Source organism: Terrapene carolina, unplaced genomic scaffold, assembly GCF_002925995.2.
Source record: "Terrapene carolina triunguis isolate 2854851 unplaced genomic scaffold, T_m_triunguis-2.0 Scaffold51709, whole genome shotgun sequence".
Classification (NCBI taxonomy): domain Eukaryota; kingdom Metazoa; phylum Chordata; order Testudines; family Emydidae; genus Terrapene; species Terrapene triunguis.
In genome coordinates this window covers 1-26028 of record NW_020716060.1, presented here as the reverse complement: position 1 = coordinate 26028, position 26028 = coordinate 1, and the positions used below count along the sequence as shown (strand labels likewise).

Here is a 26028-nt window from a genome sequence, read left to right as displayed (position 1 = left end):
AATTTTGTAGTGTAGACAAGAGTCGCTTTCCTGTTCCCGGGGGGGGGACGCGTTCACTCTCCCGGGGCTGGATCGGGGCCAACAGGAGCCAGAACCTCTGTGTGTGTAAACACAGTGACTCTGGAGGAGGAGGAACAGCGGAGAGGAGGGCTAGCGGTTCCCTCCTGAGAAAATCCCCTGGCCCAGGGAGTGTGTGACAGGCTGCAGCCTGGGTTGGGCTGGAAGCAGACAGGAAGGGGCTGGAATAGCTCGGAGCAAAGGGGTGCTGGCAGGAAGGAAACTGGGAGAACAAAGAACAAGCCGCAAGATGCAGCAGCTGCTGCCTCCCCGGTGGGGTCTGCGCAGGGGGAGAACCCTTCATTAAAGGGGGGAGACCTTCTCCGGCTGGAATCTGCCCCCCTAGGGCAGCCCTGGGCTCTGCGGACACCACCCCCTGAGCTGGAGACAGCAGGTAATTGAGGGGGAGAGGGGATGCTGGGGATGGGGAGGAAAGGGAGCCTCGGATCTGGCAGCCCCTGGGAATTTCCCCCCTTGTTCAGGAGACTGGGCTGGTCGGTGCTTTGACCAGGAGCAAACCTGGGGAGATTCAGGGATTTCCCCTGTGTGTGTGTGGAGGGGGAGGTGGGCCAGGCCAGGCCAGGCCAGGGCAGGGGTGGCAAACAAGGCCGAGAGGGAGGGAAGGGGAAAGACAGTGTGAAAGGCGGTGGATTGGACTGGGTGCCTCCAGGGGCAGCCAGGTCAGGGGGCTAATGAAATCCTCGCTGGTTTTGCCACTTGTCCCTCAAATGCGGCTAAAATTCTCCCTGATGATCACCGGTGAATATAAAACCCCTGCAGAGCCCCCCTCCCACCCCCGCTTTTCTCTCAAATTATTTGCCTCTGTCTCTAGCCTCCTCCTCTGATCTTGCCCCATTTTCTCTCTTAATTCTTCAGTGTCCCTTTAAAATCTCCTCCGATGTGGGATATTTCCCCACCCGTTTGACCTGCCGCAAATTGTCCTTGTTTCGATGGGACATGGTTGCCCCCGAGTCATTCCCCAAATGGGAAGGGGGTCAGCGGGTGCAGCTTGGAGAATCCTGGAGACTCGGCTGCTTCTGGGGTGGGCTGGGGCGGCCGCTCTCTGCCAGCAAGAAGGCATGGAAGGGGTAAGGAGGGGGCTGCTCAGTTCGAGGTTACCCAGCCCCAGGTGCTGTGTCCCCAACGGCCTAACATTGCTCCCCGCCAGCTACCAGTCACCTGCCCACCCCAGCCGCTGTCCCCACCCCACTACCTGCCCCATAACCCATCACTTGCCCTCTTAAAGCAGCATCCCAAAAGCTCCTTGCGCTGTCTGGCAGTGGTGGTGGGGAACTGTTCCTGTCCGCAGGTCTATTTCACTTTCCTATCCCATCCCTTCTAACCTTCCCACCTGTCTCAGTTATTTAACAGTGTCACAAAACCTCGAAAGAAGAGGTAAATCTAGGGTGACCAGACAGCAAGTGTGAAAAATCAGGACGCGGGGTGGGGGGTAATAGGAGCCTATATAAGAAAACGACGCAAAAATCGGGACTGTCCCTATAAAATCGGGACATCTGGGCACCCTAGATAAATCTGTAATGGTGAGAGACACTGGTGAATCATTGGAACAATTTACCACCGGCTGTGGTGGAGTGTCCATGACTGACCATTTGTAGGTTGTTCGGATCTTCTCATCTCTTCAGATCTTGGCTTTTTCTCTCTCTCATATGATCAAATATTTCGTTTTTCGACCTATTTTCTCCCCAGTTCTCAAAGATTGATATAAAATACCCTAACATTTTGCCCTGCTTCCCCCCCCGCCCCAATCATGTTACTCATGTTGTTCTTCTTAACTAGGGTGACCAGATGAGGTAAACAAAATATCGGGACACATGGGGGCGGGTGGGGGAGCAAAAAAAAAAAAAAAAAAGCCGAGACAGTCCCGCCGGCGGAGCAAAAAAACCCAGCGCTGCCGGCGGATATCGGGACAAATTGCATCCTGACCAAAGATCGGTCGGGACACAGGACAAACCCCGAAATATCGGGATGGTCCCGATATTATCGGGACGTCTGGTCTCCCTATTCTTAACCTCTGAGGATCGGACAAGAAGCAATGGGCTTAAATTGCAGCCAGGGCGGTTTAGGTTGGACATTAGGAAAAACTTCCTAACTGTCAGGCTGGTTAAGCCCTGGAATAAATTACTTGGGGAGGTTGTGGAATCTCCGTCAAGAGCAGGTTGGACAAACCCCTGCCAGGGACGGTCTAGATAATAGTTCGTCCTGCCTTGATTGCAGGGGACTGGACTAGACGACCTCTCAAGATCCCTTCCAGTCCTACGATTCTATGATTCCAGTTAACATTCCCTGAGATTTCCTCGTCTTTCTAATGATCAAATATGAGTCTAAAATCTCCACAGATTTGGGCCTTTTCTCAAATTCTTGACCATTGCTATAAAAGTCTAGCACTCATCGCCCCTTTTCTCTCCGCTTATCAAATCCCGCTACGAAATTCACTCGCATTTTCTCTCTTTACCGCTTGTTGGCCACTGGTATAAAATCCCTCACAGGGGCCCCCTAAAACAGGAAGTTATTTTGGCATCGCTGGGACAGGTCGACAGGGCCGTCCTTACCAATGATGGTGCCCTACGCAGCCCGAGCACCTGCTCCCCCCCGCGCGGAGGGTCTGGGTTGCACTCAAGGCCTGCGGGCCCGGGGGATTAGTCGGGGGCCGGGAGCAGGAAGCGGAACGACCCGGCCCCAGACCGCTGTGCTCCCCCTGCCCCAGCCATGTCGCTCAGGGGAGGAGGCTTGAGGGAAGGGGGTCCGCCTCCCCCCCACACTCACCGGCGGCGGGAAGCGGAGCGACACAGTGGGAAGAGGTGGGGCAGGGGCAAAGGGGGTTGTGCCGGGCCCCGCACCCCCTTAGGAAAGCACGGGGGGGCAGCTGGGGGATGGGGCCCCCAATGTCGTGGTGCCCTACGCAGCTGCGTATTCTGCGTATGCCTAAGGATGGCCCTGCAGGTCGACTATCAGTTTCACCAGAAAGGAACTCAGATCGGAGGACAGCTCTGGACCCAAGCTTGACTCTCTCCCCTCTTCCCCTTTTAGGAAATGGGATGTACATTTATCTCCCACCAAGGCCGGGAATCCAAACCTCCACCTCTCACCCCAGTCCCAGCTTCTTCACCGGGGGGACTCAGCTAAGAATGGCGCGTAGATCTGGTACCGAGAGGTACCGGGTCCCTTTAATTCTCTCTTCCGCCCGTTAGAGGGGGCGCTCCCAAGAGAGACGGGGAAAAGGCTGGGGCATCAAACAAGCTTGTAAACCGGTGACACCCCAGACGGCGGCTAAGTGTCCCCTGGCACAGCCGCCGCCGACCCCTGGGCCGTGGTGGCCCCGCCTCTTCCCGTCCCTGCTCTGCCCCTTCCCCGAGGCTCCAATGCCCACCACTGCCTGGCTGAGTCCCTCCTCTCCGTCCCCGCCCTCCCCCACGAGGCCCCCTTCCCTGGCCGCCGGCCGCTCACCGTGTCCCTGCGGGCAGTGGGGGTCTTGCGGGGCAAGGGGGGTGGGGGAGAGGAGGGACTTGGGGAGGGGTGGTGGGGGGTTGGGGGGGCCCAAGTGGGAATGGGGGCGGGGCCTGGGTGGAGTGTGGGCGGGGCCAGGGGAGGAAGAGGCGGGGATGCGGGCAGAAGAGGTGGGACTAGAGGGCTAGCCACCCCCATGAGTGACAGCCGCCCTCTGGGACAATGCCCGGGGGAATTTGATTCTGCTCTCCTGGAGCGTTTGCTTCAGAGACGGTTACTGGAGGGATAAACCAGGTCTCCGAGGTTTAATCCTGGTGGGAGGGGCTGGGGCTGGCCTGTAATAAAGTCCCTAAGGCCATGATTTCACGACACAGATTTGTCGACTTAGGGTACGTCGGCGATCACCCCACCGCTGCAATACAACCGCGTTGGCGCGTTCATGCAGCGCTCCGGGCGAGTCCCCCGTCGGTGCTCTTGCATCGGCAGCGAGAGCAGGGCACCATGGGTAGCCATCCTGCCATGCAAATCGCCACCCTCTGCCGCTGGGAGTTCTGGGCAGGGACCGCAGGGCCTCACGAGGGCGGGCTCACCATCCTGGGATGCGGTTTTCTCCGCCCCGTCATTTCGATGGGCTTCCGACAACATTTTGTGCCACTTTTCAACGGCGCCCGCTGCCCTTGTAAACGGCGCTCCTGCCATCTCCGTTTGAAAGCACGATGGATCCCATTCTGCTCTCCCGTCTTGCGCCCGCGCCGAGCAAACAGGAGGTGGAATTTCAAAGATTCCCCAGGCCTTTAAAGATGGAGGGGCACATGCCTGTGTATCTGGCTGCAGGCACAGGTGCTGGAACTAGGGGTGCAGGGGGTGCTGCCGCACATAAGAACGGCCAGACTGAGTCAGACCAAGGGTCCATCTAGCCCAGTGTCCTGTCCTCTGCCAGTGGCCAGTGCCAGGTGCCCCAGAGGGAATGAACAGAACGGGGAATCGTCAAGTGATCCATCCCCTGTCGCCCATTCCCAGCTTCTGGCAATCAGAGGCTGGGGACACCATCCCCGCCCAGCCTGGCTAATAGCCATTGATGGACCTGTCCTCCAGGAACTTATCTAGTTCTTTTTTGAACCCTGTTATAATCTTGGCCTTCACAACACCCTCTGGCAAGGAGTTCCACAGGTTGACTGGGCGTTGTGTGAAGAAGAACTTCCTTTTATTTGTTTTAAACCTGCTGCCTATTAATTTAATTTGGTGACCCCTAGTTTTTGTGTTATGAGAAGTAGTAAACAACACTTCCTTAACCTGACTGAAGTCAGCACCCGCTGACTTGAAGTGGCTTCCATTATATGCAGGGTTTATAGTTTGGTTCAATCACTCTCAGCGCCCCCCACTGTACAAATTGTTCCAGCGCCCCTGGCTGCAGGGCAACGGAGTTCAAACTGGTGACCACAGCGGTCCCCATGGGCATTGTGGGATACCTCCTGGCTTTTCTCGACAAAACCGTGTCGTGTAGAGTTGGTCTGCATGTTTCCCAGGCTGACAGAACCTTGAAGGTCTGGTTGTAGGGGAAAAAGCCCACGGGGGAATCAGGGAGGGAAATGGGAAAAAGCTCCGTGTGAAATTTCTCCAGTTGCTTTTCTTAACGTTTACAGCTGCAGAAGAGCATTCCTGTTTCACTCCAGATCTAGGTGGCCAGGGGCCCGGTTTTTGACCGGAAAGTCTGGTCAAAAAGGGACCTAACAGTGTCCAGTCAGATCTACTGACCACACACCCAAAGTCCGGTTACTGCGGGCAGGGGAGGCGGGGCCACCTCCGACCTGCGTTGGGCAGCTGCAGCTCCCAGCCCCGGCTCTGCAGGCGAGTTTCTCCTGACCCGGGCGGGGAGGTGGGAGGGGAAAAGCAGCGAGCGATGGAAGGAAGGAGAGAAGAGGAGTGAATGAGGGGGTGGAGCCTCAGGGGGAAGAGGCGGGGCAGGGGAGGGGCATCAGGGGGAAGAGGCCGGGCAGGGGAGGAGCCTCAGGGGGAAGAGGCGGGGAAGGGGAGGGGCCTCAGAGGGGAGAGGCGGGGCAGAGGAGGGGCCTCAGGGGAAGAGACGGGGTTGGGGAGGTTCCAGACGGAAGAAGAGAGCCAGTAAATGCCCAGGACAATGAGAGCTGCTAGAGGTGGGAGGAGGGCAGGAAATACACAGTGGGGAGAAAGGGAGAGCGCTGGTGTGAAAAATCTGCCAGACCTAGTTGAACGTGGGGTATGGTTTCTAGGAACAGACTCCTGGGGGTTGGGACGTTCCCTATTTGTGGAAGAGGAAATAACTCACCTATCCAGGGCTGGGAAAACTTCCCAGACTCCCAGAGCTGAAGCCTGACTCTCCTGACCCACTTCATTATTTGCTGCTTCCCCGACCTTTGTGTCGTCTGGCAATTTATCAGTGAGGATTTTCTGTTCTCTGCCAGGTGACTGATAAAAATGATCAATAGCGTAGGGTCAAGAATCGATCCCTGGGGGACCCCACTAGACACACACCCGCTTGACCATGGTTCTCCATTACTTTTTGAGACCTCTCAGTTAGCCATTTTTGTATCCATTTACTGTGTGCCGTGTTAATTGTGTATTGTCCTAGTTCAGGGGTAGGCAACCTATGGCACGCGGGCTGAAGGCGGCACACGAGCTGATTTTCAGTGGCACTCACACTGCCTGGGTCCTGGCCACCGGTCCGGGGGGCTTTGCATTTTAATTTAATTTTAAATGAAGCTTCTTAGAATCATAGAATCATAGAATATCAGGGTTGGAAGGGACCTCAGGAGGTCATCTAGTCCAACCCCCTGCTCAAAGCAGGACCAATTCCCAACTAAATCATCCCAGCCAGGGCTTGGTCAAGCCAGGCCTTAAAAACCTCCAAGGAAGGAGACTCCACCACCTCACTAGGTAACGCATTCCAGTGCTTCACCACCCTCCTAGTGAAAAAGTGTTTCCTAATATCCAACCTAGACCTCCCCCACTGCAACTTGAGACCATTGCTCCTTGTTCTGTCATCTGCCACCACTGAGAACAGCCGAGCTCCATCCTCTTTGGAACCCCCCTTCAGGTAGTTGAAGGCTGCTATCAAATCCCCCCTCATTCTTCTCTTCTGGAGACTAAACAATCCCAGTTCCCTCAGCCTCTCCTCATAAGTCATGTACTCCAGACCCCTAATCATTTTTGTTGCCCTCCGCTGGACTCTTTCCAATTTTTCCACATCCTTCTTGTAGTGTGGGGCCCAAAACTGGACACAGTACTCCAGATGAGGCCTCACCAATGTCGAATAAAGGGGAACGATCACGTCCCTCGATCTGCTGGCAATGCCCCTACTTATACAGCCCAAAATGCCGTTAGCCTTCTTGGCAACAAGGGCACACTGTTGACTCATATCCAGCTTCTCGTCCACTGTGACCCCTAGGTCCTTTTCTGCAGAACTGGTGCCCAGCCACTCGGTCCCTAGTCTGTAGCAGTGCATAGGATTCTTCCGTCCTTATTTACTTTACATACAACAATGGTCTAGTTATATATTATAGACTTATAGAAAGAGACCTTCTAAAAACGTGAACATGTATGACTGGCACGCGAAACCTTAAATTAGAGTGAATAAATGAAGACTCGGCACAGCACTTCTGAAAGGTTACCGATCCCTGTCCTAGTTTAATCAAAGTATCGTGTGTACTAAGTCAAATACCTTACCGAAGTCTACAGATCAACACTATTACCTTTATTGACCAAACGTTTAATTTCAGCAAAAAAAGATATCCAATTAGTCTGATAGGATCTATTTCCCCCAAATCTATGTTGATTGGTATTAATTAATCAAATCCAATATCAGCTACTTCATTATCCTGCATGTTATCTATGTCAGAGTGACAGACCTATAATCACTCGGGCTTTCACTATTGGCACAGCACTCGCTTTCCTCCAGTCTTCTGGAACTCCTCAGTATCCAAGACCTACTGAAAATCGACATTATTGGTCCAGCGAGCACCTCGGCCAGCTCTTTTAAAACTCTTGCATACAAGTTAACTGGATCTGCTGATTTTAAAATGTCTAACTACGGTAGCTGCTGTTTCACCTCCTCCTGAGTTACTAGTGGAATGGAAAGAGTGTCTCCATCATCATATGATGTGACTGCATCGTCTGTTTGTTTTTCCCCAAATACAGAACAGAAATATATATTGAACGCTTTTTGCCTTTTCTGCATTATTATTGATATTTTAGCATTTCCCTCTAGTAATGGACCCATCTCATGGTTAGGATTCTTCTTGTTTTTAAAAAACTTCTTCATGTTGTGTTTCAGTATGCTGACCCCAGGTTCAGTATCCTTCTGCTTCCCTTATTAATGTTCTACAATTCCAGCCTCTGACTCATATTCTTTTCTATCAACTTCCTCTTTCTTTTATGTGTTATACAGTAGAACCTCAGAGTTTTGAACGCCTCAGGAACGGAGGTGGTTTGCAAGTCTGAAATGTCTAAAACGTCATGGTTGTTCTTTCAAAAGTTTACAACTGAACCCTGACGTAACACAGCTTTGAAACTTTACTATGCCAGAGAAAAATGCTGCTTTTAACCATCTTAATTTAAATGAAACAAGCACAGAAACAGTTTCCTCACCTCGTCAGATCTTTTTTTTGTAAACTTTCCCTTTATTTTTTTAGCAGTTTACGTTTAACATAGCACTGTACTGTATTTGCATATATATATATATATATATATATTGTGTCTCTGCTTCTGCCTGATTGCGTACTTCCGGTTCCAAACGAGGTGTGTGGTTGACCGGTCAGTTCGTAACTCTGGGGTTCTCCTGTATATATATATATTTTTTTTTAATGGAGTGGGTGTTGGGATTCCGACTGTCCTTGGACTCTTCTGGGGTTTTTTATCTCCTGTATCAGCCTCCGGCTAGTAGATGTGTGATAAATATGAAAACCGTGCACCCTGGGGATGAGGGGTGGGCTCTCTCTCCCGTCACCCTGTTGCCTCCTGGCTGCTCTGAGCGGATTAGGCACGGGAATCCCTCAAAAACCTTCTTGGCCCGGCTCCCCAGTGGATAGTGAGGTTGTCAGGGGGCAGGAGGTAGTGAGCGGGGTAAGGATAGTGACATCCGAAGTAGTGATAACTTGATTATGTAATTTTCCAGGTTTCCCCTTTTTGCTTTATGTCCCTGGTATCATGTTTGGACCTGTGTGTTTTTGGTGGTGTTGGCCATTTTGAAAGATACGATTTTTAAATTGAATCTCTCTTTCTTGGGGGGATGTAAAAACGAAGTTAATAAATTGAGCTTTTGGGCCTTGTCCTCATTCTAAGAGGAACATTTGCAGCTAGTACAATTCTAAATAAAGCCAGTGGTTCTCAAAGTTTTGCACCGGTGACTCCTGTCACATAGCAAGCCTCTGAGTGCAACCCCCCCCTTATCAATTCAAAACATCTTTTAATATATTTAACACCATTATAAATGCTGGAGGCAAAGCGGGGTTTGGGGTGGAGGCTGACAGCTCGCGACCCCCCATGTAATAACTCCGTGACCCCCCGAGGGATCCTGACCCCCCCCAGTTTGAGAAGCACTGGTCTAGGAAATCGGTGTACTACTTAGGGTGGCCATGAGCCCAGTTTTCGACTGGAAAGTCCGGTAGAAAAGGATACTTGACAGTGTTCGGTCAAATCTACTGACCAGAGACCAAAAGTCTGGTTACTGCAGGCTGGGAGATGGGGAAGCACCAGGTCATCACCCAGGCCAGCCTCTACTCAGCCGGGGGCCGCCTCCAACCTGCGTCGGGCGGCTGCAGTTCCCAACCCTGGCTCCGCAGGCGAGTCCCTCCCAACCCGGGCAGGGTGGAGGGAGGGGGAAAGCAGCAAGCGACGGGGCGAGGGGGGAAGAGGAGTGAATGGGGGTGGGGCTTTGGGGCAAGGGGCGGGGCAAGGGGATGGGGCGGGGCTTCTGGGGGAAGAGGTGGGGCATCGGGGAAGGTTCTGGCACTCCTGCTGGAGAGTCCTATTTTTAAATAGTACAAAGTGGGCAACCCTAACTATGTTATGCGCAGACCGTGGGACAGTCAGATGAGACCCTCTCTTGACGGGAGAGTATCTGTGGTGCCAGGCGTGAAGGGAGAGCAGGAGAGCAGAGAGCGGGGAGGAAGGCCCCCCCGCTCCCGGGAAGTGGGCAGGGTGGGTGTCACGGATCCCCAGCACCGGTGCCGTGGCCACAGATTTGGAGCAGTCTCTGGGAGGATCCCTTCCAGTGGGCCAGATCCCCTAGTGGGTCCCACTCTTCCACCAGGGTCAGCCACGCGGCTTCACCACCTCGTTAGGCTGGGCCTCTGATCCGTCAGCACCCCTGCTCTGCCCCGCCCCGCGAGAGCTGTTCAAGGAGTCCCACCGAGACAGACCCCGAGGCAGACTTGTACAGTCTTAGGGACCAATGCGCCTCCGCAGGCACCGTCAGCGGCACTCAGCCCGTGCTGTCAAACAGGAGGGTCTATTTCAGGGGTGGGCAAACTTTTTGGCCTGAGGGACAAATTGGGTTTCCAAAATTGTCTGGAGGGCCGGTTAGGGGAGGCGGTGCCTCCCCAAACAGCCAGGCGTGGCCCGGACAACGCCCCCTATTCGACCCCCCCCTGCCTCTCGCCCCCTGACAGCCCCCCCGGGACTCCGGCCCCATCCCCCCCCCCGCTCCCTGTTCCCTGACCGCCCCTGGACTCCCCCTCCCCTGACTGCCCCCCACCACCCCATCTAACCCCTCCTCTCATTCCTGACAGCCTCCCCGGGACCCCTGCCCCATCCAACCACCCCTTCTCCCTGTCCCCTGACCACCCCCAGAACCTCTGCCCCATCCAACCACTCCTTCTCCCTGACCGCCTCTGGAACCCCTGCCCCTCACTGCCCCCCGCCACCCCATCCAACCTCCCCCCTTCCTCCTGACTGCCCCCCCTGGGACCCCTGACCCCCTGCTCCCCGCCCTCTGACCTAGGGTGACTAGATGCTAAGTGGAAAATATCGGGACCGCCACAAGGGGGGCGCCTTTTTAATTGTTACTGTCACCCGTCCGGGTCTTCGGCGGCAATTCGGCGGAGGGTCCTTCAGTCGCTGATGGTCTTCAGCGGCATTTCGGGGGCGGGTAATAAAACTTGCCGCCAAAGACAGAAGCATCTGCCGCCAAAATGCCGCCGAAGACCCGGACGGGTGAGTGTAAAAAAACAAACCAAAAAAAAAACGCCCGAAACAAAATAGCGGGACAAATGGCATCCCAATCATACTTCGGACGGGACGCGGGACAAACGCCTCAAAATCGGGGCAGGCCCAATTTTATCGGGACATCTGGTCACCTTACTGTGATTGCCCCGACCCCTATCCACGCCCCCCACCCCCTGACCACCACCCCGAACTCCCCTGCCCCCTTACCGCGCTGCCTGGAGCACCGGTGGCTGGCAGCACTACAGCCGCGCCGCCCGGAGCACCAGGACAGGCAGCCACGCCGCCAGGCTGGAGCCAGCCACGCGCCAGGCTGCACAGAGCACCGGGTCAGGCAGCCACGCGCCAGGCTGCACAGAGCACCGGGTCAGGCCGGCTCGGCAGCTGCGCTGTCCAGCAAGAGCTCACAGCCGGCGACGGGGCGAGCTGAGGCTGCAGGGGAGGGGGAACAGCAGGGGAGGGGCCAGGAGCGCAGGGGATGGGTAGAAGGGTCCTGTGGGCCGGATGTGGCCCGCGGGCCGTAGTTTGCCCACCTCTGGTCTATTAGCTGACCGGAGCACAGCATAGGCCGACCGGGATTAGCACAGAGAAATAAAGGCTGCAGCAAATTCCATTCTAGTGAACCAGAGTCCACAGCTATCTCCCTCTGTCACTCCCTCGGAGCTCCTCGGTCAGATTTCCCTCTGAGCAGCCCCCCGACTCCTCATCTCATACCCCCGCAAGTCCTTGGCTCCCGTGCGGGGGCACATGCAGCTCTGCCCCCCCCTCTGAGCAGCAGGGAAGTCGGTTGCTAAGTGTCCACAATGCCGCTGCATTCCCAAGAGTTTGATTGACACGAGACCTAAGGCCCCCAGACAGCTAAGCACTGTTCACCCCTGTGTCTTAGCCCAAACAGTCCCTTTCCACCCACTAAGTAACCATGCAGTGTATGAGGGAAACTGAGGCACACTTTGGGTTTCCTAACTAGATTACAGAATATTCCCACTTTGTCACAGCGGGAGAAAGGAGGGACCCTGGCTGGGGAGGAGGTGGGGGCCTGACTGCTGGTGATAGGGGCCGAGAAAGCTGGAACCCCCCTCACACCCTTTCCCCCCTGGCATGCTCGGCCCCTGTGCCCGGTAGCCGGGCCTGGGAGGGGAGCAGCCCACCGCCGCCTCCCCAGCCAGGCTCTAGGGCAGCGATCCGGAGCAGCCAGCTTCAGCCGGCATGAGAAGCGACTCTGTCCACTCCCTGCCTGGGCCCGGCTGCTAGGGAGAGCGTCCGAATGTGCCGGGGGTGTGTGTGTGCAGGGGGAGAAGGATGGAGCCCCCCTCGCAGATAATGTGGGGCGGGGATTGTGCGTCAGCTGGACTCAGGGCCGGGGAGTTGCTGTGCAGAGGAGACACGTGGGGCGCTCACGTGTCCTCCCCTTGAGATTCAGGGCCGCCCAGAGGGGGGGGGGCAAGTGGGGCAATTTGCCCCAGGCCCCGGGCCCCACAGGGGCCCCCACGAGAATATAGTATTCTATGGTATTGCAACTTTTTTTAATGGAAGGGGCCCCCAAAATTGCTTTGCCCCAGGCCCCCTGAATCCTCTGGGCAGCCCTGTTGAGATTGTGCCCCCCCCCGTCTTCAGCCACATGGGACTCCACGAGTGAGCTTCAGCCCCCTCTCCCACCAGGCTTCAGCTCTGGTGTCTAAAAAAACAATAAAGATCCTACATAAATAAATTACTATGATTTGGACCTGTACATGTGTATATTTATTTGTTTTTTTCCCTAAAGTTAATTAAGTATTTTAGGAAAATGTGTCTGAGCGGCCACCAGCAAGAGTTGGCCAGCAAAAAGTTCGTTGCGAGAACTTCTGAGTGTCCAGCCCTTAGTCCCCTGGACACTGACCGTCTTCACCAATCTGTGTCTTGCAAAGAAACAGTTCGCTCCAGCTTACCCATTTCACCTCAGATCACAGCTCCTCTCTACCCACAGTACTTCGATGAGTTAGTAGCAAAAGCGAGGGGAGCTGGATTGAATTGAGCGTAGAGGTTCAGTTGCAGGAAGGAGAAGTACTGGACCGAAATGGCTTCATATAAAAATAAAATCATAACCTGCCTTCTAAAGCGTAAGACTTCATGAACAAGGGACCCTCATGTCTGATAAAGTGTAGCACACCCATTTGTAGCTCACCCATTTTGGAGCCAAACAGGCTGTGATCCATCTTTCCGGGGAAAAAACCTTTTGCTGTCAGTTACCCTCCTTGGTGAAGGAACCAATATGTCCCTTCCTCTGAATGCTGGGGTGGGTTGTGGATTCAGAGTTGATCCCCCCCCATTTATTTACTTTGGGGAAGGGTTTTTTTGGGGGGGGGGAGATTTCAGCTCCTGATTTCTTTGATTCCCTCCGTCACTTATTTTGGTTCCTTTCCCCCTTTTCCCATCCCTCTCTCGGAGGTTTTCTGTCTCCCCGGCACAGGGGATGACCTGTGTCTGGATTCTTTCTCTGTCCCAGCAGGTGACGCCGGGATGGCGAGTGAGAACGGGGAGGAGAAGCCCCAGCAGGATGATGGTGATCCAGGAGGACGTTTGCTGTGGTTGGCCAAAGCCTGTGAGAGTCAGCGCAGGGCGGAGGAAACCGTCAGGAGCTGCTCACACCGTGTGAGCATCCTCACGGGCGAGAGACCCTACACATGCTCTGAGTGTGGGAAAAGCTTCAGCCAGAGCTCCTCCCTTATTAGACACCAGAGAATCCACACAGGAGAGACCCCGTTCGCATGCGCCGAGTGCGGGAAACGCTTTAGCCAGAGCTCATCCCTGGTCACCCACCGGAGAATCCACACCGGCGAGACGCCCTACACCTGCGCCGAGTGCGGGAAAAGCTTCCGGCGGAGCTCAAACCTGATCACGCACCAGAGAATCCACACCGGCGAGACGCCCTACACCTGCGCCGAGTGCGGGAAAAGCTTCCGGCAGAGCTCAAACCTCATCACGCATTGGAGGATCCACACCGGCGAGACGCCCTACACCTGCGCCGAGTGCGGGAAACGCTTCAGCCAGAGCTCAACCTTCATTCGACATCAGACCATCCACACCGGGGAGACGCCCTACGCCTGCGCCGAGTGCGGGAAAAGCTTCAATCGGTGCTCTGCCCTGGTCACGCACCGGAGGATCCACACGGGAGAGACGCCCTACAGCTGCGCCGAGTGCGGGAAACGCTTCAGTCTGAGCTCGACCCTCATCGCACACCGGAGGATCCACACCGGAGACACGCCCTACACCTGCGCCGAGTGCGGGAAAAGCTTCCGGCAGAGCTCAAACCTGAACACCCATCGGAGGATCCACACCGGGGAGACGCCCTATGCCTGCGCCGAGTGCGGGAAATGCTTCAGCCAGAGATCCACCTTTATTAGACATCGGCGAGTCCACACGGGGGAGATGCCTTACACGTGCTCTGAGTGCGGGAAAAGCTTCCGGCAGAGCTCGACCCTCATCACGCATTGGAGAATCCACATGGAAGAGGCCCCCTACGCCTGCTCCGAGTGCGGGAAACGTTTTAGCCACAGCTCTGCCCTTATTAGACATCTGAGGATCCACACCGGGGAGACCCCTTACCCGTGCTCTGAGTGCGGGAAACGTTTCAGCCACAGCTCTGCCTTGACCACGCACTGGAGAATCCACACGGGAGAGACGCCCTACAAATGCTCCGAGTGCGGGAAAAGCTTCCGGCGAAGCTCCGGCCTCCGCACCCATTGGAGGATTCACACCGGCGAGACGCCCTACACGTGCTCCGAGTGTGGGAAAAGCTTCAGCCACAGCTCCACTCTGACCACCCACCGGAGAATCCACACCGGGGAGACGCCCTATGCCTGCGCCGAGTGCGGGAAACGCTTCCGGCAGAGATCCAGCCTCATCACGCACCGGAGGATTCACACCGGAGAGACGCCCTACGCCTGCTCCGAGTGTGGGAAACGCTTCCGGCAGAGCTCAAACCTTATCTCTCATCAGAGAATCCACATGGGGGAGACACGCTGAATGTGCTCTGAGTGCGGGAAAAACTTCAGTCATGGCGCATCCTTCCTTAGACACCAGAGAATCCCCACGGGTGAGAGACCCTATACGTGCTCCGAGTGTGGGAAAATCTTCAGTCAGAGCTGTGCCCTTCTTAGGCATCTGAGAATCCACACTGGAGAGATACTCTACACCAGTGGGTCTCAACCAGGAGTACACGTCCCCCTGAGGATACGCAGAGGTCTTCCGGGGGCACATCAACTCATCTCGGTTACTGCCTAGCTTTACAACAGGCTACATAAAAAGCACGAGCGAAATCAGTACAAACTCAAATTTCCTACGGACAATGACTTGTTTATACTGCTCTATAATCTATACATTGAAATGCAAGTACAATATTTCTATTCCAATAGATTTATTTTATAATGCTATGGTAAAAATGAGAACATCAGCACATTTTTAGTACTAGGGTGGCCGGGACACTTTTGTATTTGTAGGTCTGGTTTCGTAAGCAGGTGAGGTGAAACTTTGGGGGACGCAAGACAAATCAGACTCCGGAAAGGGGCACAGTTGTCGGCAAAGGTTGAGAGCCACTACCCTACAGAGAGCTCTCGCCTTATCACACATCAGAGACTCCCCACAGGTGAGAGACCCAACACATGCTCTGAGTGCGGGAAACGCTTTGGTCGAAGGTCAGGCCTTGTCGCCCACGAGCATGGGCGGGGCGTATCGTAGGCTGGGGCAGGCCGGGCCTCCCTGTGACGAAGTGGGGGATTTTCTTATCTTTTCATGGTTTTCCAATGGTTTGCATGCGGAGGGGGTGGGACTCAGTGTCCCTGAGTGTTACTGGTTTAACGAGGGGAGGGGAGAGGGAGTTTGTGGTTACACAGGACCGGAGAGGGAACTTGGGGCCCCAGCCAATGGCCTGGAGGACGGATACCCCAGCGACTGGTGACCTGACGACCCTCACCGGAGACCCAGCTCAGGAGTCACAGCCGGTTCTGGCCAGTGGGAGGACAATGGGCTGTGAAGAGAGGACCCCGGTGACCTAACCAGCCGGTTCCAGCCAGAGGGGGACGGAGAGGAGAGGAGGCCCAGAGGACCCTGTTTCCCTGGAGAGAAGACAATGGACAGAGGCCGGGCTTGGGGCCGGTGATCTCAGATGCCCAGCTGGGAAGCAGGGGGGCTCGGGGCTGGGGGGGGGGAGGGCAGGCAGAGCCCCCCTGGATGCAGGGAGACTGGGATGTGCTGGGCTGAGGGAGGCCAGGCCTGAGGCCGGAGAGTTTCCTGTGCTGGGTTCAGTCGCTCAATAAACCCTCCTGTGTTACGCTGGCTGAGAGTCGCTCCGGTCTAGAGAACAGGGCGGTGGGGGGGGGCATCGTCCCCTTCGGGGGGTGGAGGCCCTGGGGGGGTCCGGAGCGAGGGGACTCTCTGAGGGGGCCCGTGGCAGAGACAGACGTGCTAAGTGTCACAGCTCACAGCTCAGAGAGGTGCGGCTCCAGGAGGTGGAGGGGCCTGACCCCGAGAGAGAGTGGACCCCCAAGAAGGGCTGTCACACTGAAAGGGGCCCCCCCCCCACGGACCGCACAGGGCCAAGAGTGGGCCCGAGCTGTGAGTCCGTGACACTCCCCAAATCAGCCCAGCGTGGCCCCTCCCACGGTCGACCCAGAAGCCCCCCTCCTGCTTGCCCTTCCCCCTTGGCCACAGGCCAGGCAGGCTGGCTGCTCCTCTTCCGGGAAGTGGGCTGGGGCTGGGGTTGGGGTTGGGGCCAGGGCGAAGGCTGGGGTGGCCTGTGGCCAGGACTTGGGGTGGCTGGGGCCACACAGCACTGGGGGCCCCCCGGGTGCTGGGGCTGGGATCCTTTCTGTCCACTCTGTGGCGGGAGGCGCTGGGAGTGGGGGAGGCGCTAATCGGGGCAGGCTGCCAGTTCTTTTTCCATGGGTGCTCCAGCCCCAGAGCACCCACGGAGTCAGCACCTATGGGACAGAACGTCTCATTCCCAGTTGTTCGCGTGTTGATCAGAGTGGTAGGAGAAAGCAGCACAGGGGAGAAACGTCATTTCAGCCTCTCTTTCCCGAGGGAGATCAGGGATTCCCTCCTTCCGCATCGCCATCAAGATCCCACTTCTCCAATCCCAGCCCAGCCGTCCGCGTGAGCCGCAACAGAATTTATAATCCCCACTTTCTACCCCTCCAGCTCCTGCAGTGCCGCATGATACAATGTTCGCAGCCCTCTGCGGGTGAGTTTTCTCGCTCTGATCCTAAATCAAACTCACTGAGGCTGGAGGTGAAAGCGCTGGAGGGAGTGATCAGTCCCTGTTTTAATCCTGGTTTCTGTCCATCGGAAAAGTATTTCTGAGTTTTTTTCCTGCCGAGCCAGGATTCTTTGCAAGGTGGGAACGTTGGCTGTTTCCCCCCATTACCGTGATGCTAAAACTTTTTTTTTGGTAAATAGAACTGCTGAATAATAATGAAGTGGCTCTGAGTGAAGCAGGTTTGACTGCATCGGGGGAGAATACAATCTTCTGATTTTGAGTTATCAGACGTCACCTGCTCTGGAATTTCATTTTATAGGAAATTTGAAAGTGTCTGACGCCCCTTTGTGTGGTGGGGTTTCCTCTCTGTCCTGATTGGTCCAATATTGGGATATTAGTTTTGTTTGACAGCATCAGCTCAGATTGATGGGCGGGGGCGGGATATGAGAGAAATGATCATTCGCTTAAAACACACTGACCCCCGCATATTTGCTTCCCAAAGCTGTTGCGGCCCAGACCAGACAGAAGGTTACTCCTGAACATGTCACCTTCTTAATCAGGTGCCGTTTAGACCATGTAATCCCTAGCTAGGTAGAGACGGAGGAAATGGAACGAGCCGTGTTGTGGCGCTTACCCCTTGTAAATGCTGCAACTGTGTATACAATGAATTGAGTGTTGAATGTGAGAGAGCTGCTGGATTCAGTCTATTTTTGAATGGATAGGGACTGTGATCCAGGCCTGTGTCGAGTCCCTAATTTAGGTCTGTACCATCAGATTAAATAAATAAACTGGACGTGTTTGGAGAAGCCGTTCCTCATGATTACTCCTGAGATTTTGGGTGGATTCTGCTCCTGAGAAATATGCAGTTACCAACATCCAAGGCCAAGGATTAGACACGAATTTCCGTAGAAATAGCAGGTGTCCAAAGTTCCATGCTACGGTGGCCTATGGCCAGGTAAACTCTTTGGATTTAGAACCTGTCACGAAGTGGGAATGTTCTTAATATTTTCTCTGAATACTGTGTGGGTGCCTCAGTTTCCCCTATGCCTTTCTTAAGTATCTAGGTAGTGGGATAAGGGCGTGTGATTGTTGCAGAGCCCTAGAAGGCAGGGGTGATGCCCGACACCCTGTCTCCCGGCAAATGATGGCCTGGGCCCCTCCTTTGCAAGGTGCCAACTGAAGGTGTTGGAGAACAAAGATCAGGTGGTCTCCTTGCCTAGGAAAGAGACAAAGGCTAGAAGAGGGGGTGGAGGGGGTTTCTGTTTGGAGCTGGCTGGGGAAATGGAGGGAGGCCCAGAGCTGGGGTCTGGGCTCGCTACCTCCCAAGATGGATCTGACTGAGGGGTCCTGTTTCCTGTACCTATAAACTCTGTTTTGGGCTGTTCCTGTTGTCTAATAAACCTTCTGTGTTACCGGCTGGCTGAGACTCCCAGTGAATTGCAGGAAGTGGGGGGTGCAGGGCCCCGACTCCCCCACACTCCGTGACAGAACCCGACTCCCTAGCTCAGTGATATTGATTACGGTCCCACAAGTTGTCATGTTTCAGTGGGGAGCGATTGTCCCCTTCCCATTTGGATCTGAAGTGTCATGAGACAAAGAGAGAAACGATTGATGGCCATTGCTTCCCCATGAATCCCAGTCTGGCTGCCTTGCTGGACAAGAAGCACGGCCATCCTCCGCAAGTGATGGTCGCCCATGGGGGAAGGAATTTGTAAGACTCTGAGCTCAGGTTGCATGAATGTTGAGTTAAGAACATAAGAACATAAGAACAGCCGTACTGGGTCAGACCAAAGGTCCATCTAGCCCAGTATCCTGTCTACCGAGAGTGGTCAATGCCAGGTGCCCCAGAGGGAGTGAACCTAACAGGTAATGATCAAGTGATCTCTCTCCTGCCATCCATCTCCACCCTCTGACAGAGGCTAGGGACACCATTCCTTACCCAGCCTGGCTAATAGCCATTAATGGACTTAACCTCCATGAATTTATCCAGTTCTCTTTTAAACCCTGTTATAGTCCTAGCCTTCACAGCCTCCTCAGGCAAGGAGTTCCACAGGTTAACTGGGCGCTGTGTGAAGAAGAACTTCCTTGTATTTGTTTTAAACCTGCTGCCTAATAATTTCATTTGGTGACCCCTAGTTCTTGTATTATGGGAATAAGTAAATAACTTTTCCTTATTCACTTTCTCGACACCATTCGTGATTTTATAGACCTCTATCATATCCCCCCTTAGTCTCTTCTTTTCCAAGCTGAAAAGTCCCAGCCTCCTTAATCTCTCCTCATATGGGCCCCGTTCCAAACCCCTAATCATTTTAGTTGCCCTTCTCTGAACCTTTTCTAATGCCAGTATATCTTTTTTGAGATGAGACCACATCTGTATGCAGTATTCAAGATGTGGGTGTACCATCGATTTATATAAGGACAATAAGATATTCTGTGTCTTATTCTCTATCCCCGTTTTAATGATTCCTAACATCCTGTTTGCTTTTTTGATCGCCGCTGCACAGTGCGCGGACGTCTTCAGAGAACTATCCATGGTGACTCCAAGATCTTTTTCCTGATTTGTTGTAGCTAAATTAGCCCCCATCATATTGTATGTATAGTTGGGGTTATTTTTTCCAAGGTGCATTACTTTACATTTATCCACATTAAATTTCATTTGCCATTTTGTTGCCCAATCACTTAGTTTAGTTCTACTTCTCTGCTCTTGTTCGGCTCTTGTGGCTTATGGATTGGCACCACTTCTCTACCTCCTGCTCCTCTGAATGATTAGAAAGTGTGGAAATAGAGTCTGGGTGCTTTTTCTCATTGAGCAAACCTTCCCACAGAGGGGGAGGAGACTTTCACCCCCTTTAGGGCAAAAGACCCGGAGATCAATGAACTCACAAGAAACGGATGGCACCTACGTTAGTGCAGAACACAACTTCACCCAGGGTTCCCGTGGAGGAAATGGGGAATAAGAGAAAACTAACACCCGTGATCCAATTTTGCAGTCTTTGAACGTGTTGTCACCAGTGCAAATGGAATTAAAGATGAAGTGATTTATTACAGAGTAAGACACGGATTATGTAGTAGGTACACTCTCATGCAGGTTCACAATGATAGTTATCTTGGGTTGTCTGTTCTTTGTTTGTTTTCAGGCCTATAAGAAAGGGGGGCTAATCCTGAAAAGTGTATTTGATGTCGTTTACTCTCTCTGGATTAAAGACTTCTGAAGTAAAACCTGAGTCCAGAGGGGATGAGGTTGGGACATATGAGAACGAGCAGACAGTATATGAAAGTACAGACCCAGTATAGACTTCAATGATTTCAAATGGAATTGATTTTGATACGCTTGAAAATCAACGTTCAATTAAGAGGAAAACGAATTGAGGAGACAAGCCGGGTAGCCTTTGACCCAGCTACACAGTAACAGCCACTGAGTTCCCCACTTCGCAAAGCAAAGATGAGAACATCAGAACGGCCAGACAGGGTCAGACCAGGGGTCCATCTAGCCCAGTATCCTGTCTTCTGACAGTGGCCCATGCCAGGTGCCCCAGAGGGAATAAACAGAACAGGGAATCGTCAAGTGATGCGCCGGTGTGGACAGCACTTTGTCGGCGGGAGACGCTCCCCCCAGCCCCCCGACACACCTACTGCTGCTCGTTGGGAGTGGTTTGATTTTGCCGGCGGGAGAGCGCTCTCCTGCCGGCAAAGGCCGGCTCCACAGGAGAACTTACAGCGGCGCGGTAAGATACTCGGTGTAGACATTGCCTAAGGAAAAAAACAACGAGGAGTCCTTGTGGCACCTTAGAGACCAACAAATTTATTTGGGCATACGCTTTCGTGGGCTAGAACCCACTTCATCAGATGCACGGAGTGAAAAATACAGTAAGCAATATCTATATCACAGCGCATGAAAAGATGGGAGTTGCCTTACCAAGTGTGTGTGTGTGGGGTCAGTGCTAACGAGGCCAATGCAATCAAGGTGGGCGTCGCCCATTCCCAACAGTTGAGAAGAAGGGGTGAGTCTCGGCAGAGGGAAAATGACTTTTTGCAGTGGCCCAGCTGGGACGGAGCAGGGAGTGGGGCGGATTGACCTGGGGATGTTGCGGGGGAGTTTTGCAGGTACTGTCTGCATTGGTGATGGGATATCAGGGGTGGGTAGCGGGGTGGTCGCCTGCTCTTGCCTGGAAGGGCTTAAGACAGCCCTGGAGAGGGCTGGGGCAGGGGGAAAAGCGGGGCTGATTGGGGAAACCGCCTCAGCTGTGGCCACACCCCAAACAGACCCAGCTGACCCTATAAAGGCCACAAGGACTCCTCGTTGTTTTTGCGGATACAGACTAACACGGCTGCCACTCTGAAACCTAAAGTCTAAGGAAGAAGCTTTAATTGGCTTTGAGGCGGTTTAAATGCAAGCACTGATTTGGTTTCCGTATTGAGATATTCAGCCCGCCACAGCTGGTTTGTGGTGCCTAGGTAGAGATCACTGATTAGAGTTTATCACTAAATACGCAAGGCTGGTTCCTGTTTTAGATTTTATCAGGGTTGATTTTCTCTTCTATTAATCTGACGACTTGACTTAATTGGCGGCTGGATTCCAAAGCAATCTCACGGTTCACGCTTCGATGCACGACTTTGACCTTAAACTGTGTGCCGGTGTAATTTAACCCTTCGTGTGTATGGCAGATTAGCCGTCGTGATGTGGGCGCTTGATTTTATTTGTTCACCATTTGAATAAAATGTCTAAAACGGATAATTGAGTCTTGTTTCTTTGAATAAGCAACACGGGCCAGGCCCACAGAGAATTGACACCATCCAAATTAACCATTCGGCACTAACAGAGGACTAGTTGCGGGCACCTATCTCAGCTCTGGCTGCACCCCGTGGGGCTCAGAGCATCAAAAGGAAAGCTAAACTCCCCACCCAGGGAGTGTGGGTGGGGCCAGTGTGGTTGAGGGAGGTGATCAGAGGGTGTCTCTGAGTAGCGGGGGTGGGAGTGGGTTCCGCCCCTGTCTGGATTAGGCTCAGTGCCTGGTCAGGCCCATCTGAGGCTGGGGGCTCAGGTTTGAAGGGCTGTAAGCGGAGGTGAAAAGCTTGTATGGTGGGGGGTCAGCCGAGTAAATGTATGTGTGTTAACGGGGAAGTTCTGAAAGAGGGCAAGGTTAAGGTTATGTGGGAAACCTTAACGGGGTATTTCACGAGCATGAATTTGGCTGAAGCTGAGGTTCTGGCCCAATATCCCACCAGGCAACTTGACCTCTGCACTGACATTTTTTTGCCCTTTCATGCAAGGAGGGGAGGCACTGGCTGCCCACTAGACATTAACCAGCTAACAAGGTTGACTTCAGGGCTAAACAATTAGCAAGAAAACAGTAACACTACCCATCAACAAGGACTCCTTTCAAGCAAACCATATAACACCTATCTTCACCGGAGCAGCAAAGTGACTCAAAGCCATTCCTTCCGGGGAGAAATTTCCCCACCTCCATCCTGGGTGTCTTTGCTAGGTGGAAGAAGAACAAGAAAAGCAAACTGAATTCACAGGAAGTCCCTTCCCCTCCAGACCTTCCTGATTTGAGGGGTGGCCACATGATTTCCAACACTGTTGTCTCAGACAATCTCTCTCCCTGTGGGCACCGTGCGGCCCGTCCTGGCGTGAGCTCTTCTCCCAGCAGCGCTGGGCCCGGCCAGGGCCGGCTCCAGGCACCAGCGAAGGAAGCAGGAGCCTGGGGCGGCCAATAGAAAGGGGCGGCACGTCCGGGTCTTCGGCCGCAATTCGGTGGCGGGTCCTTCTCTCCCTCTCTTCCTCTTCGGCGGCGGTACTTCGACGGCAGCTCAATGGTGGGGTTTGGGTTTTTTTCTTTCCTTCGCCGCTTGGGATGGCAAAAAAGCTGGAAGGGGCCGTGCTGCTGGGCTATTTGCACCAACACCTCGCACGTGAGGTGTGTCCGGGGGCACTTATTGGGTTCCGGGAAGTGGACGGGCAAAGCCCGCCCACTGCTAAAGGATCCCCCCCCCAGCCTAAGGGGAAGATCTACAGGACCCAAAAACCAACTGATTACGGGGGACAACTAATGTAATAACAGGAACAGGAGTGAGGTCACAGGGCTAAATGAAGGGAACCTGACGGGGACACCGAGCAGAGAACCCCGGACAGCGCCCACTGCTCCGCAAAGGTGTCAAGGGAGCCAGTGGACGCCGCCCAGAGGAACTCTGCCCGGATACGTGAACGGACAGAGGATCGGAAACAGGCCCCACAGTCACAGGAGCCTCCATTGGCCAACCTCCTCTCCCTGGTTTTATAAATGGCCTGTTTAGCCAGGGCCAAGAGGAAGTTGACCAGGAGGTCCTGTGACTTTGTGGGGCCACGGATAGGGAGTGCGTCAATAAGAAGGTGAGGGGAAAAGTGCAGCCAGAAGCGCAACATAATATTGGTGAGGAGCCGGTGTAGGGGCTGCAACCTGGCGCACTCCAGGTAAACGTGAGCCAGGGTCTCCCTCACGCCGCAGAAAGGACAGGTGTCAGGGACAGGGGTAAACCGCGCCAAGTACACGCCCGTGCTCACGTCCCCATGAAGGAGCCGCCAGCTGATATCCCCGGCGGGCCTCGGGACCAGGGTGGAGTATAGGCTGGCCCAGCGGGGCTTCTCACCCTCTAGAGGTGGTAGGAGGTCCCGCCATTTTGTATCGGGGAGGGACATGAGGGTGAGGAAGTGAAGGGTGTGGAGCACGAGCGTGTATAGATGTTTCCTTGGCGCGGTCTGGAAACGAACCGGCTGCAAATCGTGCAGCCGGCTCACGGAGAAGGGGCGGGGGGGCCGGTTGGGTCCACGGGGTAGGGGCCTAATGAAAAGGTCGGGAGGGCCAGGGGTGGAGGATGGGCAGGGCTCGCCCTTGTGCAGGACCCGGTCGAGGTAGGCCCGAGCAGCGGGCGGCAAAGAGGCCCTCACCTCCTGAAGTATGCGCCGGGGAGTGCGAGGTCTGGAGAGCCCCATGCGCTGAGCGAGAGTCAGGGGATCCAGCCAGTCTCCCCGGTCATAATCCAGGAGGTCTCCGACTCTGGTGACTTCTGCCAGGACCAACCTCTGGCGCACCGAGGGGGACTCCGCCACCTGCTCACGGAGCTGGGGGTTGTGTAGCAGGGGCTCCGCAAGGAGATCAGCCCCCCCGGTGGCCGCCATGGACCTGGTCGTTGAAAACAGTTTCCAGGTCCAGAGGAGGTCCTGGTAGAAGACCGGCAGCCCGGAGAGGTCTCACGGAAGACCTCTCGGATCGAGATAAAGGAGCTGCCGGTCGTATCGGAGCCCTCGGAAGCGGCGCAGGAAGGCGTGCGCCAGTACTCTCCACGCCGGACTACCTGCACCATAAAGGAGCCTCTGCAGGGCCTGGAGGTGGAAGACATGGACCTGAGTGCGCAGGCACTTCAGACCCTGCCCTCCCTCCTCCAGGGGTAGATGGAGGACCCCCACAGAGACCCAGTGCAGTCCTGGCCAAAAGAACTCCAGAATCACCCTCCGGAGGTCGGCCAGGAAGCCCGGGGCCGGGACCAGGGTGTTGAGATGGTACCAGAGCATGGACAGGACTAGTTGATTGAGTACCAGTGCCCTCCCTTGAAGGGAGAGGCACCGGAGTAGCCCTGTCCATTTCCGGAGCCGCTCCGTCACCCTGCCCTGTAAACCGTGCCAGTTCTCTGGCGGAGACGGATGCGTGGCAGAAAGGTAAACGCCGAGATAGAGCAGCGGACCCGCGCTCCACCAGATGGCCTGACGCGCGGGTGGGAGGGAGCTCGCTTGCCACCCGTCCCCGACCACCAGGCCAGAGCTCTTGACCCAGTTGACCCGGGCGGAGGAGGTCGCCGAGTACACAGTCTGGCAAGCCTCCACCCGCACCAAGTCGCCCGGGTCCTGGAGCACATCGTCGGCGTACGCCGACAGGACCAGCCGCAGCTCCGGCTCCCGCAGCACCAACCCCGTCAACCTCCTGCGGAGGAGACAGAGGAAGGGCTCGATCGCCAGAGCGTAAAGCTGGCCCGAGAGGGGGCACCCCTGCCGCACTCCCCGCCCGAAGCTGACCGGCTCGGTCAGGGTCCAGTTGAGCCTGACCAGACACTCCGCCTCAGCGTACAGCACCTGGAGAAAACCCACAAACTGGGGTCCGCAGCCTAACGCTCGCAGAGTGCCCAGGAGATACCCGTGATCCACCCTGTTGAACACCTTCTCCTGATCCAGGGACAGGAGGGCGAACGACAGACCATCCCTACACCCAAGCTCCAAGAGATCGCGGACCAGATAGAGGTAATCAAAGATGCTACGGCCTGGGACGGTGTAGGTCTGGTCTGGGTGGATCACGTCCTCCAGCACGGACCCCAGCCGCAGCGAGATGGCCTTCGCTACGATTTTGTAGTCCGTGCTGAGAAGCGAGACGGGACGCCAATTCCGTAAGTCGTGGAGGTCCCCCTTCTTCGGCAATAAGGCGAGCACGGCTCACCTGCACGAAAGAGGGAGGACCCCGCTCTGCAAGGACTCGGCCCAGACGGTGACTAGGTCCGGGCCGAGGACGTCCCAGAACACGCGGTAGAACTCCACGGTCAGCCCGTCCATGCCCGGAGATTTATCTGGGTAAAGCCCCTTTGCTCCCCGGCAGCCCGGGGGCCGTTCTCCAGCCAACGCTGCTTGTGCGCCGAGGGAAATCAGCCCCAACGGCCCCTTCCAGCAGCCCCGGGAATTCATTTCAACTGGTGCCTGGAGGGAAAACACATCTGGGAACAAGGGCGAGGGGAGTTCACCCCCTTTTCACCAGGACTGTGCAGTCTGGGGCCTGGTGTTTTTCATGCCTCATGGTGCGGCGCCACCGTGGGGCCAGTTTCTGTCACTTTCTTTCATTAAAAATGGTTTTTTTTTCTCCCCCCCCCCCAAACTTTTCCTCACAGAGACACAGGGGGGGCAGGTTAATAATCTACCCAGGGCAAGTGATTCTGCGGCAGATCTGGAGGGGGAAGGGACTATTTTCAGGGATACTAAATTAATGTGGTGTGCCTTCTATATATATATATACACACACACACACACACACACACACACACACACACACACACACACA

General features: G+C 54.9%; 1 protein-coding gene across 1 annotated transcript; it reads left to right on the top strand.

Moving 5' to 3' along the window:
• Positions 1 to 361: 361 nt before the first annotated feature.
• Positions 362 to 14917, top strand: LOC112117324 (zinc finger protein 271-like). The gene is made up of 2 exons (XM_029914466.1): positions 362 to 451; positions 13205 to 14917. The coding sequence occupies exon 2, from the start codon at positions 13216 to 13218 to the stop codon at positions 14719 to 14721; it is 1506 nt and encodes a 501-aa protein (XP_029770326.1). The 5' UTR covers positions 362 to 451; positions 13205 to 13215; the 3' UTR covers positions 14722 to 14917.
• Positions 14918 to 26028: the final 11111 nt, after the last annotated feature.